Source organism: Lycium barbarum, chromosome 9, assembly GCF_019175385.1.
Source record: "Lycium barbarum isolate Lr01 chromosome 9, ASM1917538v2, whole genome shotgun sequence".
Lineage (NCBI taxonomy): Eukaryota > Viridiplantae > Streptophyta > Magnoliopsida > Solanales > Solanaceae > Lycium > Lycium barbarum.
In genome coordinates, this window is record NC_083345.1 from 120,053,101 (window position 1) to 120,072,387 (window position 19,287).

At 34.9% G+C, this 19,287-nt stretch overlaps 1 protein-coding gene across 3 annotated transcripts; it reads left to right on the forward strand.

Annotated features, from left to right (window-relative positions):
- The first annotated feature begins 497 nt into the window (after positions 1-497).
- LOC132609680 (bZIP transcription factor 16-like) lies at positions 498-16,468 on the forward strand. 3 transcript variants are annotated; one of them, XM_060323781.1, is made up of 13 exons: positions 498-941; positions 3,799-3,911; positions 4,543-4,593; positions 4,693-4,767; positions 10,291-10,380; positions 10,473-10,532; positions 11,115-11,284; positions 11,672-11,726; positions 12,072-12,108; positions 12,200-12,471; positions 13,921-13,998; positions 14,076-14,201; positions 16,060-16,468. In XM_060323781.1, exons 2-13 carry the CDS (start codon positions 3,837-3,839, stop codon positions 16,141-16,143), a joined length of 1,173 nt encoding a protein of 390 aa, XP_060179764.1. In that variant the 5' UTR covers positions 498-941; positions 3,799-3,836; the 3' UTR covers positions 16,144-16,468. The 3 variants fall into 3 exon arrangements, with proteins under 3 accessions (XP_060179764.1, XP_060179763.1, XP_060179762.1); XM_060323780.1 differs by having other exon boundaries at positions 499-941; positions 3,795-3,911; positions 4,537-4,593; XM_060323779.1 differs by having other exon boundaries at positions 500-941; positions 4,537-4,593.
- The last annotated feature ends 2,819 nt before the right edge of the window (positions 16,469-19,287 follow it).

The window sequence follows — 19,287 nt, forward strand, 5'->3', positions numbered from 1 at the left end:
GTATCTCTAATTGCATTGTTAAAAAATGTTACCTTATTATTTTTAAGACAAAGCTGAGCCGTTGAAACGAATCTACAAAACTATGATAAAATTTAAGAAATACTTATAAATTATATTATAAGAATAATTTTAAATATACAGTATTTAAAAAGTCGGTTGACTTTTTAAATTAAATTTAAATCAGATTAATTATGGTATTTGTTCTTTTCAATATCAAGCCAAATCAAACAAACTTACAGTTAATTTGATTCGATTTATCGATTTTCTCTGTACATATGTAATTTAAATAAATCCTTTCAAGATTTGTGGTTTTTTTTTTTTAATTTTCATCGGGTGTTCGGTACTCGCATTGACCTCGACTATATTCGAATTCGCGCCGCATAAGTCTCCATTCGGAAAGAAGCGTTCTATATCCGGGACTCAAATCCGAAACTTAGTTAAGGGAGAAGCAACCCATGCCTTCACCGCATCATTTTGGTGGTTAAGATTTGTAAAATTATAAGTTTATCTCTAATTGAGTTGTTATAAAAAATGACACCTAATCTGAGCCGTTGAAACGAGTCCACGATACAATCAGCAAACACAATCATCAACCAATCGAACAAGACAAAGCAAATCGAAACTTCACCTTCTTTTTTTTTATTTTTTCCTCTGCAAATCCTTCAAAACAAAAACCAAAAAAAAAAAAAAAAAACACAGTTTGTTGACAAAACAAAAAGCCCTATTTTTATTACATCCTTAATTTCCCCAAAAAATTGTTTTTTTTTTAATCCCCAATTAATCTTGAAAATTTCAAGTTTTTTTTTTTTTTTTTTGTTGTTGCTAATTTTGAGGTATACCCAGATAGTTGGGTACTTAATTTTAACTTGGGGTTGACTGTAATTGGAGTTTTACTGCAGTTAAAGCTGACCCAGTTCTTCAGATTCATCAGTATTTTCATGGTAAATAATATTCACCATTATTATTGTAAATTTTGTGCCTTTTAGTTCATTTTTCATGTTGATTTTGTTTATGGGTGTTTTGGGTAGGTTTTTTTTTTTTTTTTTTTTGTTTATATAACTCTGTATGTTGATTCATCAAAATGAATATATTTAGCTGGCTTTGTATATTTTAGTTGCAACTAAAGTCACCATTAATTTCAATTCTGTGCCTTTTAGCTTATTTTTCATGTTGATTTTTGTTAATGGGTGTTTTGGGTTGCTATTTTCTTGTTTGTTGATTCATCAAAATGACTATGAGCCCGTTTGGATTGACTTATAAGTTGCTTATAAGCTGTTTTTAGCTTTTTTGAGTGTTTGGTTGGCCAGCTTAAAGTCATTTTGTGCTTAAAATAAGCTCAAAAAAATAATTGGGCCCATTTGACTTAGCTTATCTAAAGCAGCTTATAAGTCAAAAAAAAAAAAAGTTAGACTACCAACTTATTTTTTTTAGCTTATAAGCTGCAAACAGCTTATAGACATAAGCCCATCCAAACGGGCTCTATATTTAGAGTCCGTTTGGATTGGCTTATAAGTTGCCTGTAAGCTGTTTTCAGCTTTTTTGAGTGTTTGGCTGGCCAGCTTAAAGCCATTTTGTGCTTAAAATAAGCCCAAAAAATTAATTGGGCCCGTTTGGCTTAGCTTATCTAAAGCAGCTTATAAGCTGTTTTTTTTAAGCCCATCCAAACAGGCTCTTAGTTGGCTTTGTGTATTTTCATGGTAAATAAATTCACCATTATTTTTAAATTCTGTGCCTTTCGGCTTATTTTTCATGTTGAATTTGTTAATGGGTGTTTTGGGTAGGTTTTTTTCTTGTTTATACAACTCTGTATGTTGATTCATCAAAATGACTATATTTAGCTGGCTTTGTATATTTTAGTTGTAACTAAAGTCACCATTAATTTCAATTATGTGCCTTTTAGCTTATTTTTCATGTTGATTTTGTTAATGGGTGTTTTGGGTTGCTATTTTCTTGTTTGTTGATTCATCAAAATGAATATATTTAGTTGGCTTTGTGTATTTTCATGGTAAATAAATTCACCATTATTTTTAAATTCTGTGCCTTTTGGCTTATTTTTCATGTTGAATTTGTTAATGGGTGTTTTGGGTAGCTTTTTTCTTGTTTTTTTTTTTTTAAACAGTGTGTGTATTCATTATTATCGCAGTATAATTTCTTGTGCTCTGATTTATGCTATTATCTGTTATTTCCTGTACTTTGATTATTCTATTTTATCTGTGTCGCTTTCGTTATTTGCATTTCCATATCGCTTTGAATTTCTTAGCCTTATCTGACCTCTTTTTATGCTTTTTATTGAGCCGAGGGTCTTTCGGAAACAGCCGTCCTACCTTGGTAGGAGTAAGGTCTGCGTACACTCTACCCTCTCCAGACCCCACGGTGTGGGATTTCACTGGGTTGTTGTTGTTGTTGTTGTGTGTATTCATTATCAAAAGGACTACAGTTACACTAGCTTTATATATTCTGTGCCTTTTTGTCGTTTTTATCCCTAATTTATCTTGAAAGTTTCAATCTTTGATTGTTTTTTGCTAATTTTGAGGTATACTCAGATAGTTGGGTAGTAAATTTTAACTTGGGGCTGACTGTAATTGGAGTTTTACTGCAGTTAAAGCTGACCCAGTTCTTTAGATTCATTAGTCTTTTGTATATTTTTATGGTAATTAAATTCATCACTATTGTAAATTTTGTTCCTTTTTGGATTATTTTTCATGTTGAATTTGTTAATGGGTGTTTCGGGTCGCTTTTATTCATCAAAAAGACTATATTTATGCCGGCTTTGTATATTTTCATGGTAGGTAAATTGACCATTTAGTTTAGATTATGTGTATTTGGCTTATTTTTCATGTTAATGGGTGTTTTGGGTTTGCTATTTTCTTGTTTGTTGATTCATCAAAATGACTATATTTAGCTGGCTTTGTATATTTTCATGGTAACTAAGTTCACCAATTATTTTAAATTCTGTACCTTTTGGCTTATATTTCATGTTTAATTTGTTAACTGGGTGTTTTGGGTAGCTTTTTTCTTGTTTGCTTAACATTGTATGTGGATTCATTATCAAAAGGACTGTATTTACGCTGGTTGTGGACCTAGTGCAACCCTTTTGGTTTGCACGTGTGAAATCAAATTAACATTGATGGAGCACTTTCCAGTATTCGAAATGGGTCGTGGAGCGGAGGTTTGGGATGACGCGTGGTTGAATATTAATTGATTGATCTTAGATTCTGTACGTGCAACGTGGACATGGAACTTTATGTTTTTTTGAGTCAGTTTTCATCTGAAAGTTTGGGATTTAGGCGTAGTTTTGAGTCGGTTTTCATTTGACACAATTTCATTTGGGTCGATTGGTTGTTGGTTAGTTATGCAAGTATTAGTAATGCAAAGATTAGTTATGCAGGGTATAGTTATTCATATTAGTTATTCCGTCTTCTACCCTCCATAAATAATATGGATTCCCTCATAACTTACACATGTATTAGTTATGCGGGATTGTAAACTGGTAAACGAACACCGTACTTGGTCTGCTGAATTGTATACATAGCAATTAAAATGCTACCAAACATGGTAATAAGACCAGCAGCCAAACGACCCCTAAGTTAATAAGCAATTTGTTTGAATGGACACTTGGTGTTGGTGAACACTGCTGATAAGGTGATGTTTGACAATTTTATAAAGCCTTTTCTAGGTCTGTGGTATTTGTCTATTTGTTTATTTTTGACAATTTCATGTGTAGAATTTTTGTTAGTTCGAAAGTGACTTAAAACTGATCGTCTGATGAATATGTGTGTGTGTGTGTGTGCAAGACAGAATGGTTTGAGGAATTTTTGAAGTTGTGCACTTGAGCCATGGGTAGCAGTGAGATGGATAAATCCTCAAAGGAGTCAAAGGAAGCAAAAGACTCAAAAACTCCCAATTCGCAGGTAACTGTTGTTGGTGCTACGAGAGAATACTGTGCTGTATATGTAGCTGGTAAATTTGATATACGCCTGTGGATGACTCGTGTTGAGACATATAAACAACTTCCACATACTTTTGGTGCTGGTTTGGTGTTCAATAATGGAGATTTCGTATCATCACAAAAAAACGTTTTTTCCCTTGAACAAGTAATTTTTGTGTAAGTAGGTTTAGAGGGTGTTTGGCTAAGCTTATAAGCTGGTCAAATTAACTTATAAGCCAAGTATTTATTTTCTTTAATTCTCAAAATATTTTTCCCAAAACAGAACTCCTTCTTCACTCTTTATCTGTCATTCCTCCTCTTCTTTGCAAGGACTTTTAAATTTATGATCTTTTGCAAAAACAGTAAGGATATTTTAGTCATTCTAACAAAAGAACAACTTATCAGCACTTTTTGCCGAACACATCAACTGGTTATTAGCAGTTTCAACACTTCTATCCAAACACGTAACTACTCATTTATAAAATCAGTTTCACCACTTAAAAATGCTTTCAACAGTTAAAGTTTATGAGCTATTTACAGTCAGCTGATTCAAACGGGCTCTTAGTCATACTACCAATTAATTTGTTTTGCTTCTTGACACTATCTAGGAGCAGGTTTCTACTACTACCGCTGGCCCAGTCAATCCAGATTGGTCTGGCTTTCAGGTTTGGTTGCCTCTGTAGCATAGTTTCTTCTCAGCCTTTTGTCTTGTTTATTGACATTTCCTTGTTGGTAACAAAAGGACATCGCTGATCATTATGCAGGCATATTCTCCAATGCCTCCACATGGCTATATGACATCAAGTCCTCAACCACACCCTTATATGTGGGGAGTTCAGGTATTCAAGTTTCACATATGGTGTGGCTTTGATTCACGTGATGTTTTGAATTTCCTTCAAAAATCAGATCTACTAGCTGAATATAAGGCTAATTTGATCATGGCTTCTTAATTTACTTATCTTATAAAAAAATGATCATGGGCTTCTTATTGAGGAAGTGTTTAATTAAACATATCGGTCACTTCGTGCACACAGAGCTGTCTAAAGATATAATTTTTTATACTTTTGAGCTTGAGGAGAAAAAGACCAAAATGGTCCTTAATGTAAGGGGTTGGACTATTTTGGTCCTAAATATATATAACCCTTTATAGAAGTAGTCCTTAATATATGCAAAAACTGATCATTTTAGTCCACAACCCTAAAAACTAATGGTTTCTTCGGAACTAAATATAGTGGACTGTATTTCAACTGCATATCAGGTGGCTGCCATAAACACAAAAACACAGAATAAGCCTTCTGGCATACAAATCCTCCTCGATACGTGGATAGGCGATAGAAGATTAAGATTTACTTTATTGGTTTTCCTATAAGTACTAGGCAAGATAATAGCAATAAATAATTACTCTTTTGGAGTTCTATGAACAGAGACCACCACATTTGGGCAAATAGGGATCTCTATTAGGAGACTTTGAACGAAGAAAAAGGAAAGGAAAGTTCAAGAGCATATTATATCTCCATCGATTGTTTCCCATCTGAAGCTTTAGTATTCTTTTTTCCTTTTCTGTTTTCAACTTTTCATTTTTCTTTCCCTTTTTTCGTCTTTTTATACATGGTAAGCTGCACAATTTGCAAGGTAAGTGAAATGGACAGGTAGGGACAATGGGTCTGTGGGTAAATATTGGTGCAGAGAGAGGAAAATTTCTCTTGGTTGTGAAGAGGAAAGAAAATGAATCCTCAATATTGGTAGTGAATGATATGTTGTCTAACAGCGGTGATGATGGTTTTATGATATTGCTGGTGTATTCATTTGTTTTTTGTGCTGTCAGTTGCACGTGAAGAGGATGGTCAAGTTTAGCAGATTTTTAACTTATGCCGTTTATTTACAAGGTTATGGACTAAAATGATCACTTTTTACATACATTAAGGACTATTCCTGTTAAAGGTAATACATTAAGGATCAAAAATAGTCCAACCCCTATACATTAAGGACCATTTTGATCATTTTTTTTGAGCTTGAGCTATAGAGAGTTCTTGAAAGATGTTTGTCTTTTAACAAGGGTGATTTTCTAATCTCGCAGAACAGAATGTGATACGATGAGATAGATTGCCATAGAAACAAAGACAGGGAACGGGTTACCTACTCTTAACGGGCAAAGCGAGCCCCAACTTTGAATAAGGATTGCCAGAGTTAGGGTTGATAGTCTAGCTCAAAAGTGAATTTAGATAGCCCCTTGAAGGCCCGGTGGAGAATACCCAACCCTAGTAGGCGCTCCGGCACGCAGCCCTTCGCCACATCAATAACTCTTTCATACTTAAGCATCTCAATTTATTAGCTCAAGTAGTTCGGTCTGTCTATTCGATAACCCTTCTTTTCTACTACTGAAATTCATACTATGGAGTGAAGTTGTAAGGAAGATTCTGTTGATAAGGTGCTTCTTGATTCAATTATACAACCCCCTCCCCGATCCGCTAGAGTTAAATAGAGTAAGAAAGAGATGATTTGAGTTCACTATATTTCAGTGGTTAGTTCACGATGAGTGTGGCTCTATGATGATATGGTTATTTATTCTTGGGGATAAGAGTAATGATTAATTTGATTTTAGTATGGTTCTTTTGTATGGGCTTGGTTTAGCACCTTTTTTCCGGTGGAGAAGGCATCTATTGTGGACAATATATAGTTCCTACTTTTTTTATTTGTTAATGAAATTAAGAGCATAGTTTGTTGGCTTTGCGCCTATGACTTTAATTGTAGAAGCGTTCTTAAGTTGAGCTATTTTTGGTAAAAATGATGTGCTAATATAATAGCACACATAATAATTGAATTAATTTAAATGAGAAAGGTTGCGGTATGCCTCAGTTGTCTTTTAATCAGCATTATTATAAATAATATAGCGAAGTGATTAACAAACTTGATTATGGGAAAGGCTTGAAATTTGAAGTTCGAACAAGTTAAATAGGGTCAAAAGATATATTGAATCGTGGTTTTGGTATTCATTTATCATCAAGTTCAATTTTAGTCCCAGTGACATGCAAGCAAACACATGTACTGTCCAATTAATGGAATTGGCATTTGGCCCTTCCTCTTAACTTATTTTATTTAATGAATTTTTAAATGTTAAACCATGGACAGCTTATTTTTTATGTTAAGAGACAGTTATTTTGTCCTTTACTCCTTATTCTAAGTCTAAAATCAGTAAATTTACCTCAGAGTAAAAACAACTGATTTTAAGAAAGCTTTATAGTAAAAAGGGTAGAATATTTATTTATCAAAGATCAAATATGCTAATCATATTTCACTGAGATCTAAACTGGAATTTGTTAACGAGGGAGCAAATGCAGAATTATCCCTTTTGGATAGAAAATATATTCAACTGTGTCAATTTAGTAAATATACTCAATGCTTGTCTAATACTTTTTAGGGGGGAAAAGTGAGTGATGTATTACATTAGAATGATTTTGACAATTTTTGAGGCCTGTTCTGGATTGAAAGTCAACTGGGGGAAAACAAGTTTGTTTCCAATAAAGGAGGTGCCGAACATACAAAATCTTGCTCACATTTTAGGCTGTAAAGTGGAGAACTTGCCAACAACTTACCTTGGCATACCTCTAGGAAGCAAACACAAAGCAGGGGAAATCTGGGATGGTATAGTGGAGAAAACAGAAAAAAAACTGGCTAGGTGGAAGGCTGACTCTTATCAACTCTGTCCTAGATTCTTTGCCTACTTATGTTATGTCCTTGTTCCCTTCACCTTCCAATAGTCAGAAAATTCTGAATAGACTCAGAAGGGAGTTCTTGTGGCATGGGAATAGAGAGGGCAAAGGTGACAACTTGGTGAAATGGCAGATAGCAATTCAGGGGAAAGAGGGGGGTGGTTTGGGCATCAGAAACTTGAGATCACAAAACAATAGCTTATTATGAAATGGCTATGGAGGTACAATAGTGAGGAAAATGCACTGTGGACGGAGGTTATTAAATGCAAATTTGGTGAACTCAATACATGGTGTACTAATGTGCGCAATGGTACTTATGGTGTTGGAGTCTGGAAAACAATAAGAGCTCTGTGGCCAAAGCTGGAAAGGAACTTGCAGATGAAAGTAGGAGATGGGAAAAAAGCGAAGTTCTGGAAAGATGATTGGAATGAACAAGTCCCACTTATGGAAGTTTATCCAGATCTATTCTTTTTAAGTGACAACCCAGAGGTCACTATACATGAAGTTTGGAGTGCTCAGGGATGGGACTTAACTTTTAGAAGATTTTTGAATGACTGGGAGGTGGAAAGGGTGGTTAGTCTGTTGAATAGGATTGGTAATTTTCATGGCACTACCTCTGATCCAGACACTTTGAGATGGAGACACAATACTGATGGGCAATTCACTGTAAACAGGGTTTACAAAAAGGAGGACATGGTGCAGAATGGGGAGCAGTCAAAATTTTGGATCAAAATATGGAAGTGTCCAGCCCCAACCAAGGTGAAATGTTTCACTTGGCTGGTGGCAAAGAGAGCTTGTTTAACACATGAAGTATTGAAGAGAAATGGACACATCATAGTTTCCAGATGTTATCTTTGCAATGGAACAATAGACCCTTGTGGTCCGGCCCTTCCCCGGACCCCGCGCATAGCGGGAGCTTAGTGCACCGGGCTGCCCTTTTTTTTTTTTTTTATCTTTGCAATGGAACAAATGAAACCAACAACTATCTTTTTCTTCTCTGCAAATTCAGAGCACAACTTTGGTCTTTGTTCTTCAACTTGACAGAGAATAACTGGACTATGCCTGAGCATACTGCAGATTTACTAAGTTGTTGGATGAGAAGAGGAGGCAGCAAGAGACAGAAAAAATGGTGGAGGATGATCCCTCATTGTATTTGGTGGACTATTTGGAAAGAAAGGAATGAAAGGTGTTTTGAAGATAGATCCAATTCCATTCAGAAAGTCAAATGGAATTGTATAGTATCTTTCTACATTTGGTGTAAAGACATAGGATTAGAAGATATAGATCAGTTTGTAGATTTATTTAGATCAATGTAATTATTTCTTTTACTCTTTCTGTCTTCAGTTTTACTCTTTTTGGTGGTCTCCAGCATAGCCTAAATGCTGACGAATACAATTTACCAGTTTCAAAAAAAAAATAAAAAAAATGTGAGTGATGTATTAGTGTGATTATGGTACTATAAAAAAAAAAAATAGAACAAGTGAGACGGTTCTTCTGTTGCATGTGTGTGTTTTGCAAGCATGCTTTTATCATACTTTTGTATTTGGATTTGGCTATCATGGAAATGTGTAATTAACTTGTTTGCTTTATGCACATCTCTACTTGCATGATTTTCCGGACCGTGACTAATCTCAAGTCTCAAGTGGCTAAACCTTGCTGCCTTAGGGGTCGTTTGGTTGCTGGTTAGGAAGTGAATTATTCATGTACTAAGACCAATATAGTTAGTACCACTTTTGGTAGCATTTTATTTGCTATGTACAAAATTCAGCACACCAGTACGATGTTTGGTTGCCGTTTTACAATCTCGCATAACTAATATATGTAAAAGTTATGAGGGAATTTGTGTATTATTTTATTTAGGATAGAAGATGGAATAACTAATACATAAATAACTAAACCCTGCATAACTAATCTCTACATAACTAATCCATGCATTACTACTACCTACATAACTCTAACCAACAGCCAAACGACCCCTTAGTGCATTTTGAAGGATATGTTGGGTCAGTTTGCTACCACTTTGTGTTGATGTGCGCCTCATGAAACTTTCATGAGTGGAATTTAAGTAGCTTGCTCCAAATGAATTTTTGTCCGTTCAAGGTTCTCCTTGACCATCTTTATTCTTAGCTAAGTTGCCAATGACATGTCCTGATCCTAAATTATCAAGAAAACAAAGAGACTTGGTATAAATTCTGTAGTCTCGCTCAAGTGGTTCTTTGGGTAGTCCCCACTGTTTCTCAAATGTTAAAATGGTTAACCGACAGAACAATGCTAATTCTTTCCAGACTGCAATATTGCGTATTGCCGAGAAACAAGAGCAATTGAGGCTTTTATTTCAAGTCCTAAGTTTCTCGATTGTTCTTCTGAAGAAGTTTATCATATTTCTGTACAATAATTATGCTGATTTATTTTTAACTTCATCTCCATGGTTTGTCAAAGTGTAGAGATTGTTCTGATGAATCTTCAAGCACATGGATATTAGTGCCAAAATATAGTATTTCCATTGTGGGAATTATTTTTTAATCAACAATTTTGTTGTGGTTTATATTTCCTTGGTTTAGTTTTTGTTTCTATTTTCACTTGCGATGATTCTACTCTTACAATTTGCTATCATCATCTTTCTTTAACAATTTGTGCTGGCTGTGTTTTCAGCAATTTATGCCGCCACCCTATGGTACTCCACCACATCCATACGTTGCAATGTATCCCCATGGTGTATATGCTCATCCATCTATGCCTCCGGTATAATCTTGTTGCTTGAGTGCAGTGTCTTACTCTATGCATCTCAATTTTGATTTTGCTAACTAGAAATGGATATTTTCCAAATTTATCAGGGATCTTACCCCTTCAGTCCTTTTGCAATGCCTTCTCCAAACGGCGTCGCTGAAGCTTCAGTGAGTGCCTATGCTGAATATGTTAAATAACTTTGTCCATGTAATCCATGTGAGAAAATGACAAAAACAGTCCTTTATCTTTGGTAGTAGGTTCAATAGTCCCTTAAGTATCACTTGAGCAGTATTGGTCCTTTATGTTTGCCAAATGTGGACACTTTGGGTCTCCGTCAGATATTTACCAAACTTTGATTGTTAAATTTAGTTGGAACTGTGGAATTTTTTTTTACCAGAAATACCAGAAGTTTCCATCGAAATTCCAGAGATCGCAACATAAAAAAGTACATCGATTCAAAAAAAAAAAAAAAAAACCTACACCGAACACAAAAATAACAAAAATTAAATCTCAAAAAGTAGCACCAGACTCTTGAAATAGACAAAAAATAACATAAACTACAAAATCTAACATTCAAAGTTTGGTAAATATCTGACGGAGACCAAATGTGTTTACCTTCGAAAAACTTAAAGGACCAAAACTGCTCAAGTGATACTTAAGGGACTATTTTTGTCATTTTCTCTAATCCATGCTTTAAGTTTTTCCAGCTCTTATACTGCTTCTTTCATTTTTTTTTTTTGTTTGTGCAGGTTAGCAACCCTGGTAATGTCGAAGTGGATGGCAAGTCATCTGAGGGAAAGGAAAAATTGCCGATTAAGAGATCTAAGGGAAGCTTGGGTAGTTTGAATATGATTACCGGGAAGAACAACGGACCTGGTAAGACATCTGGAGCATCTGCAAATGGAGCCTATTCTAAAAGGTATGGCCTCAACTGAATGATTCACGTGATCATAAAGAAAGATGTGGGTGTGACTGGTTTATGGTTAGAGCCTATTCAACGGGAAATCTTCTTTACACCAAAAATGAAATAATAAAAGGGAGTTCATCTTAATCTTCTCAATTGTTGCTATCCTTGTCTTTAAAGTAACTCAGACTCTTCTTTTGCTGGGAAAAGATACTTGCTGTCCAGGAATATATACTTATTGTTATTGGTTAGGTTGAGTACAAAAATATTTCACAGTATCGGATAAATTAAATATGTTTGTAGCTAATAATTATATTTCTATTCATGTGAGAATGTTTTTCTGCCTAAATTGTTTTAAATTGTTCATGAGGCTAAATACCTTTGCCAATGTTGGACTTGCAGTGCCGAGAGTGGAAGTGAAGGGTCAAGCGAAGGAAGTGACGCTCATTCTCAAAATGTGGGTATTTTATATTTTAACTTGGTTTATTTCAATAATTATATAGTAGAAGGTAGTGTCTTATTTCCTGTTTATGGAAAGTATAATATTTATAAAATATACTTTCCATCTTAAAGCATTGACTTCAGACTTCTCAGTGCTTTATACAATTTTCAACGAAGTCATAGTTATGTGCCTGTGTGTGTGTATATACATATATTATTCTTTATTTTTTTAAAAATATTTTATGGGAAAAAGCATACTCATTGTTATTTCACTATGTCCACTGGTCAGTCGAGCCAGTATTTGTGTGAAAAACACCTTTTTCTATTTGGTACTACAACTTTGTCGTCTTGATTTTGTTAGGAGTCACCGATGAATTCAGGAGGCAGGCAAGATTCAGGTCTGGTGATATGAATTTGCTTTGAATAACTGGTAACTATTTTGGAAATGAATATAGTTGATGGATAAGTTCCATGATGTCTTTGCTACAGCTGACGCCTCTCAAAATGGAAACGCTGCACATGGTTCCCAGAATGGTGCTCCTCATTCGATGATTAATCAGACAATGGCAATCGTGTCAGCTGGGGGGCCTGGATGTATTCCTGGCGGCCCCGCAACCAACTTGAATATTGGTATGGACTACTGGGGTGCTGCCACGTCACCGTCTGTTCCTGCAATGCATGGAAAGGTACCTGTTTCAGTTGCTGGAGGGTTGGTTACTGCTGGATCACGAGATAGCGTCCAATCACAGATGTGGATTCAGGTATCCTTTTTGTGAGTCTCCATTTGTTAAGCAATTTTTATTCATTAATGTATTTAGCACTAGGAGTGGCAAAATTAGCCTATGAAAACATGACCCGCCCACCCCGCTCAACTTTGGGCGGATCAATGACTTACTAAGTGTGTTTATTTTGATATACATCACAAAATATCTACATCTGTGAATCCAGCTGCAAAATACTTGCTTTTACAATTCAACGTAGAGAATCTGATTCACCAAGTGCTAAATAGGGGTGTCAAATGGGCGGGTTGGGCTGAATTAGGGCGTGTCAAATGGGCTGATCTGATTCACCACGTGCTAATTTAGAGAATGTGTTTCTGGACTTCTGGTTACATGAGAGAACTATGAACTAAATGTTCAATATAGGCATCAAAGCACACTTGTGGGATCATTTTACTCATAGTGTATAGACGTTGTTATCATTAATGGCTTAATGTTAATGCACATATATTGCCTAGGATGGTTCAACTTGAGTTAGGATACGGAGTTGGAAGAGAATGCCAGGGGCCAGTATCTCTATGAATTCTATTATTTTGCTTTGTTCATTATGTGTTGAACAAAGGCAAAAACCTTAGTATTAAAAAATTACCCGTGTCTACCCAAGATCCCAGCATCACAATACCATGTTTTTTGTCTAAACTGTGGAGTAATGTGCTCCTAATAAGGTGTAGCCCTTGCCATTCACACAGCACTTACCAGTCTTCTATGTTTTTTTGAAAGGGACTGCACATATTAGCACATCATCTGATTTTTCTGCATTCCATTTCTGTCAAACTAATGCTCAACTTTTCTTCCTTCTCAAATGAGGATGTGTCTCTTTTAACAATGACAAAAATGGTCCCTTATGTTTGATGGTAGGTTCAAAATGTCCCATAAGTATGCATTGAACAATTTTGGAGTTTGCTAAAAGTCAACACTTATAGTCTCCGACAAATATTTAACAATTTATGTTCGTTAGATTTGACGTAAATGCTGGGAAATTTATTTTTCACCATAAACACCAAGAAAGTTCCATAAAATCCTAAAATATGCAATATAAAAATTTGCACTAGGCACTAAAAAATGTAAAAATAGCATAAATTGCCCTTTAAAAAGCTGCACCAGACTCTAGAAATAAATCAAAAATAGCAGAAACTACAAAAAAATGTATCTTTAAATGTGAGTTCCCGCTAGTTTCCGTTTTTTCCATAGTTCCCATTAGATCTAACAGATAGAGTTCGGTAAATATTAGACAGAGACTAAAAGCGTTAACTTTTGGCTTAAGTTAAAGGACCGAAATTGTTCAGTGCATACTTAAGGGACTATTTGAACCTACCCTCAAACATAGGGGACCATTTTTTTCATTTTCTCCTTTTAACTTAGTGTTTCTTCTCTTTCTGGATAGATTAATGCATTGTCACTGACAATCTTTTCTTTTGCAATCGAGTTCAGGATGAAAGGGAGATTAAGAGGCAGAAAAGAAAGCAGTCCAACAGGGAATCTGCCCGTCGATCTCGGTTAAGAAAGCAGGTATAAATTATCCTTCAGTAGTTTCCTTTGTCAATGTCGATCAGCCCTGACCCTACTGTTTCTTTGGGAGCAACCAGGCAGAGTGTGATGAACTTGCACAGCGTGCTGATGTTTTAAAGGAAGAAAATGCCTCTCTTAGAGCCGAAGTGAATCGTATCAGGAGTGAGTACGAGCAACTTCATGCTCAGAATGCATCTCTTAAGGTATTTCTCTCTACCCTTCTTTAGTTCACCCAACAGACAAATAAATAAATAAATAAATAATAAAGTTCAGAGTAAATAGTTAGGATGAAAGATCAAAGGGATTGTAGCATTTTTGGTCTCCCAAGTTATTGGTAAATTCTGCCTTTAGTCCTTGTGATATATGATCCGGAATATTTAACCTTCAATTAATTAAAATGTGTTTTGGTCCCTTCTTGTAGATAATATATTATATTTGACTATTTATAGTACTACATTACCGTCAAATATGGATTAACAATACGAACTTAACATAACACATGAGTAATTAAGTGATGCAACAATTAATAATTACGGTAAATTTGTGAATATTCACAAGCAAAGAGAGAGATCAAAAGCACACAAGTTCATTAATTTGAAGGTCTAATGTGCTTAGTCTGACATCATAAGGACTAAAATCAGAATTTATCAATAACCGGCGGACCAAAAGTGCTATTAACTACCCGCAAGGGTGGCTCAGTTGGTTGAGCATGGGGCTTTCATTATGGAAGTCCAAGGTTCGAAACCCCCTATCGTAGAGAGCATTTGCCTTCAGGGTTGAGCTCGTCGCACGGGGCTTGCCTAGTGCGGGTTACCTCTTCTGTTTGGTTTGCGAGCTATTGCACAGGAGCTGGGTTTACCCTGTGCGCACCCGAAGGGTAGCGGCTGCGGGTTCCCATGTCATAAAGTGCTCTTAACCCAAGATCAAAGTATAAATATTCGTCAGGGCAGAGTAATAGTCATGACAAATCCATCAATAATAGCGTGAAGCAGAAACTCAAGGATGAAACATCAGAGGATAAATGTCCTTAGCTGCAGAACCAACGAACTGTAATGCAATGTTTACTCGGTGTGCATGTGCTTTAAAGTTCTAAAAAGTAAATTCTTTAATTTCTTTAAACTTTATGTGTGTCTATCACCCTCTAATTTTTATCTCGCTCTTATAAAATTGTATTACGAGCTTTATAAAAGGGATAATTTCAGTAGACTCCTCCAGTTTGACTTCGTAACACTAACCTCCCTTGTAATTTACAATATTGTTGAAGATTCCTTGACTGACTAAATGACAGTATGTATCGTGCTTATCTGTTGTTAAGGCCTTAAGGGTTATGATCAAACGGATTTCAAGTTGAATTAGTCCTGTATAAAGTGTTGTCGCTGTCCCTCTCCCTATACATCTCTTTCCATAAACAACTCCAGTCATACCACAGAAATTAAAATATAAAAAATGAATCAACTCCATTTGTGCATAAAACTTCTGTCATGGATTTGGCTCTGACGGATATGGGTTTTGATACTTCTTTTGATCAATTTTCTACTCATCACCCATTTCTGATCCTTCCGTGTTAAGAATACCAAGAAAAAAAAAAGATTTTTACAAAATTAATTGAACGAAGGGGTATATTAAAAAGGGAAAATAAGTCAAAGACAATATTTGTACATTAATTATAAATAGGTTAAATAAATTGTTACGAAAAAATTAAAACAAGGGAGGCAACCGTCATATTGTAAACCAAATGGAGCTTAGTGTTACGAAACCAAACCTAGAAGGAGGTCTCTAAAGTTTGTTAAAAGGTTCTGTAAACTTCATGTGTCTATCACCCTTTAATTGTTGAAGTTCTTTTTTAACCCAACTTCTCTTCTTTCCGTCTTGCTTTTATAAAATCGTGTTACGAGTTATAAAAAGAATGAGAATTTGTAAAATATTGGACGGAGATGAGCTTAAATGGAGCGACTTGGTCAGTGAAGATTCATTTAGCCGACACCAACTTGTTCGGGATTGAGCCATAGTTATTATAGGGTTCTTTTTTAATGCTATGAGTCGTCGGATTTGATTTTGCAGGAGAGACTCGGGGAAGTTTCAGGCGAAGATGATCCGAGAACTACTCATCCTTCACAAACCGAGCCCCATCAGGGTGGTCAATGATGTTCTACCTGCATTAATGTGGATTGAGGATTAGGAATTTAACCTAACAAACTTTGTTGTAGAAAAAGGGTTTAATTTGCATATTGACTAGTCTATAATTCGCGAAAAGCTCACCTTTTTTAGTATCAGGATCTGTATTATGCCCGACGTTGTCCATCGTTTCTCTGTTGGACCAATCTTTTATGGTCGAGAAACCTGGATGATATGTAGAGAATGTGATTGTTACAGTAGTTCTTTTCCAGCTAGGAGGTGTTCCTATTTTTCTCAAATTTGTATTTACTAATATTGTTGATGAGTTTGCTATACTGAAGACAATATTATTACCTATCGAAGTGATGATCCATGGGTTTTTTGCTTTGGTCACAAGAAGTGCTTCTTTGCTCGCTTGCAGCGCCTCTGACTCGATTTTATGCTGTAAGATTGAGTAACGTGACGAGAGCTGAAGCCAAGTTTTTTTGCTATGCTCCATAGATGTTTGACGTTTATTGTGGATTTTGGTTGTATTTGAATTCATCCTCTCGTTAGGTAAAACAATTTTAACAAGTATTGATACAATTTATTTAGTATGATGATGATACAAAATGGATTTAAATGAAAAAGTGGAGATTCATACGGTCGATCCCAACTTGTTATGGGACTGAGTTTGTTATTGTTATTGTTATGTGCTGATACAAATATTTGTATTTCAACCCTTTTAGTATTTCCTTCTAAAGCAGCATTTTCCCTTCTACTTTTTTTTTTAAAAAAAAAAAATTGTGAAACTCTATCTCCAACAACTTGCAAGTTTATAAAAAAAAAAAAAATTGAATTAACAGTTCCTACATGAATTGATCCGATAATTTCTTATGTTTACATCACTTATTCTCTTTCTTGCATTTACTGGACTACAGTTTCAAATGAGAAGCATTCATGGGCAGCCATAGTGTGATCTCCATCAAATACTCGATGGTACTAGATTTAAGGAATTAGTGCACTTCAAAACAACATTCCTTAAAAAAAAAAAAAAAAAATCTATTCCATGGAGAGATGAGAGGTATTTTGTTCTACCACAAAAAATTATTTGATTTTTTTCTTTCAAAGAAAATCTGCTATACACCTGAACAATCGGTTATCAGATTTAATAATTCCGAACAACAGATTCATCTCTTTTGCTATATAAAAGGAATACTTCCTCAGTCACAAAATAAGTGTCACATTAGCAAAAAATAATTATCACTTTAGGAATTTAGACAGAAAAAATAGTATTTTACACACCGCTTGAGAAAGACAGCCTTAAACATACCGCTTAGACATCTCACTTAATTACAGGGTTCGCTCGAGGGTGAGGCTTGTAAGATGCTTTAGATCCGCAAACTTTTGAATGGATGAATTTTATGATTTGATATCTCGTAGATAATATAAAAGATTGTAAAAAGAAATACAAAATTTTCATTGATCCACCTGTAAATTTTGAAAGAAAATCATCCCAAACAGCAATTAACTTCTTCATTCAAATCATCATCTATTCATCTCCATTTTCTTGGTTGGCATCAGCACCATTGCCATTAACTTCTCCATTCTTTTCTTGGTGATTTAGATCAATGGCATCAACAACATTGCCATTATTTTCTCCATTAATAACATCTTTCAAATTTATATTTATATCTACCCAAAAACCGTAATTATCATGCAAGTCTTGCAGAAAAGCATTATTATTAGGGTTTGGAGGGTTTTGATTAAACAAATCATCCATACGTACAACATCATCACCATTTTGAATGTATTCATGGAAAGGCAATCCAATTTATACGTTTGTATTTTCTGCCCTGATAATTTGTGAGAAGTTGAAATTGCAGAGTACTTTTAGTTTAGATTTGATGAAAGTTGTAATATGAATAAAGAGACTTGTACTTTTTTTTTCTCTAAAAAAACAAATAAACTTTTGTTAATACACACATTTGGCAAGAATTGAACAAATAGACGAATTTATGATCTAACGAAACATATATCTTTGAAATATCTTCATAATACACCATAATTCATCCTTTTCAATAATGTAGCAACAATTTCGTGTTAGTATTGTCGTCCTTCACCAACCTCATTTTCAACAGGTCACATATAAACTTCCCACAATGGTAGAAAAATTAAATATTAAGACATATAACAAGAAAATTTGTGGATATATTAAGTAATTATCTTTACAATAATAAAACTAGATTCGTTTTCTTTCAATAATCAAATATAAACTACTCAAATCTTCATAGTATGGAGAAATATTTTAAAACTTTGGACTAAACTACTCAAATCTTCATAGTATTAAATATTTTTTTTACAACATTTAAGGTAATGTATTTAAAACACACAACTGACATCTTATTAATCCTCACTATTAGAAATATTAAGTTCCTATATGAAGTAAAAGGCAAACAAGTATACAAAAATAGAAAGGCAACACTATATATTTTTATGGATGTGTATCCGGTGGCGGAGCCAGAATTTTCACTAAGGGGGTTTAAAATATGAAAAAGGAAACACACGAAAAAGCCAAAGGGGGTTCAACGCCTACTATATATACATGAAAAATAATTTAAACCATGTATAAACAGTGTAATTTTCCGCCGAAGGAGGTTCAGATGAACCCCCTTGGCTCCTCCTCCCTCCTCCCCTGTGTGTATCTACTTAAGGCCTCAGATTAAAATTTGGCTTTAGGCCATTAACTTTATTGAGATGTCCTTGCTTAATGTATGCGACTTGTATACAAAGTTTTTCCCACATTAATAAATTATTTAGTTTATTCGAGAAAAAATATATCACTTTATTTAAACTCCTATAATTGCATATAATAAGGGCAGATTTCGAGGGAAAAAGAAGTACCAAGGGAGTGTTTGGTTCCAATTTCTCGATGATTGGTTTCTCTCAGAAAACATGTCCTTTAAAAGTTAAAAAATAAGTTCCCTCACGAAGGTAAGGAAAAAATGTCTCTTGGATGATGTTCCAATTGATTGTCCCCTTCCCGCCCCCACCCACCCACCTCCAGTAACATCTCGCCTCCACCCCAACTCACAAATCCCCACTCTCAACCTCCAATCCTCTATAGTATTTGCCAAGAATATATAAACAATCTTGAGATAATATTTTTTTTGTTTATCAAATATCAAAATTAAG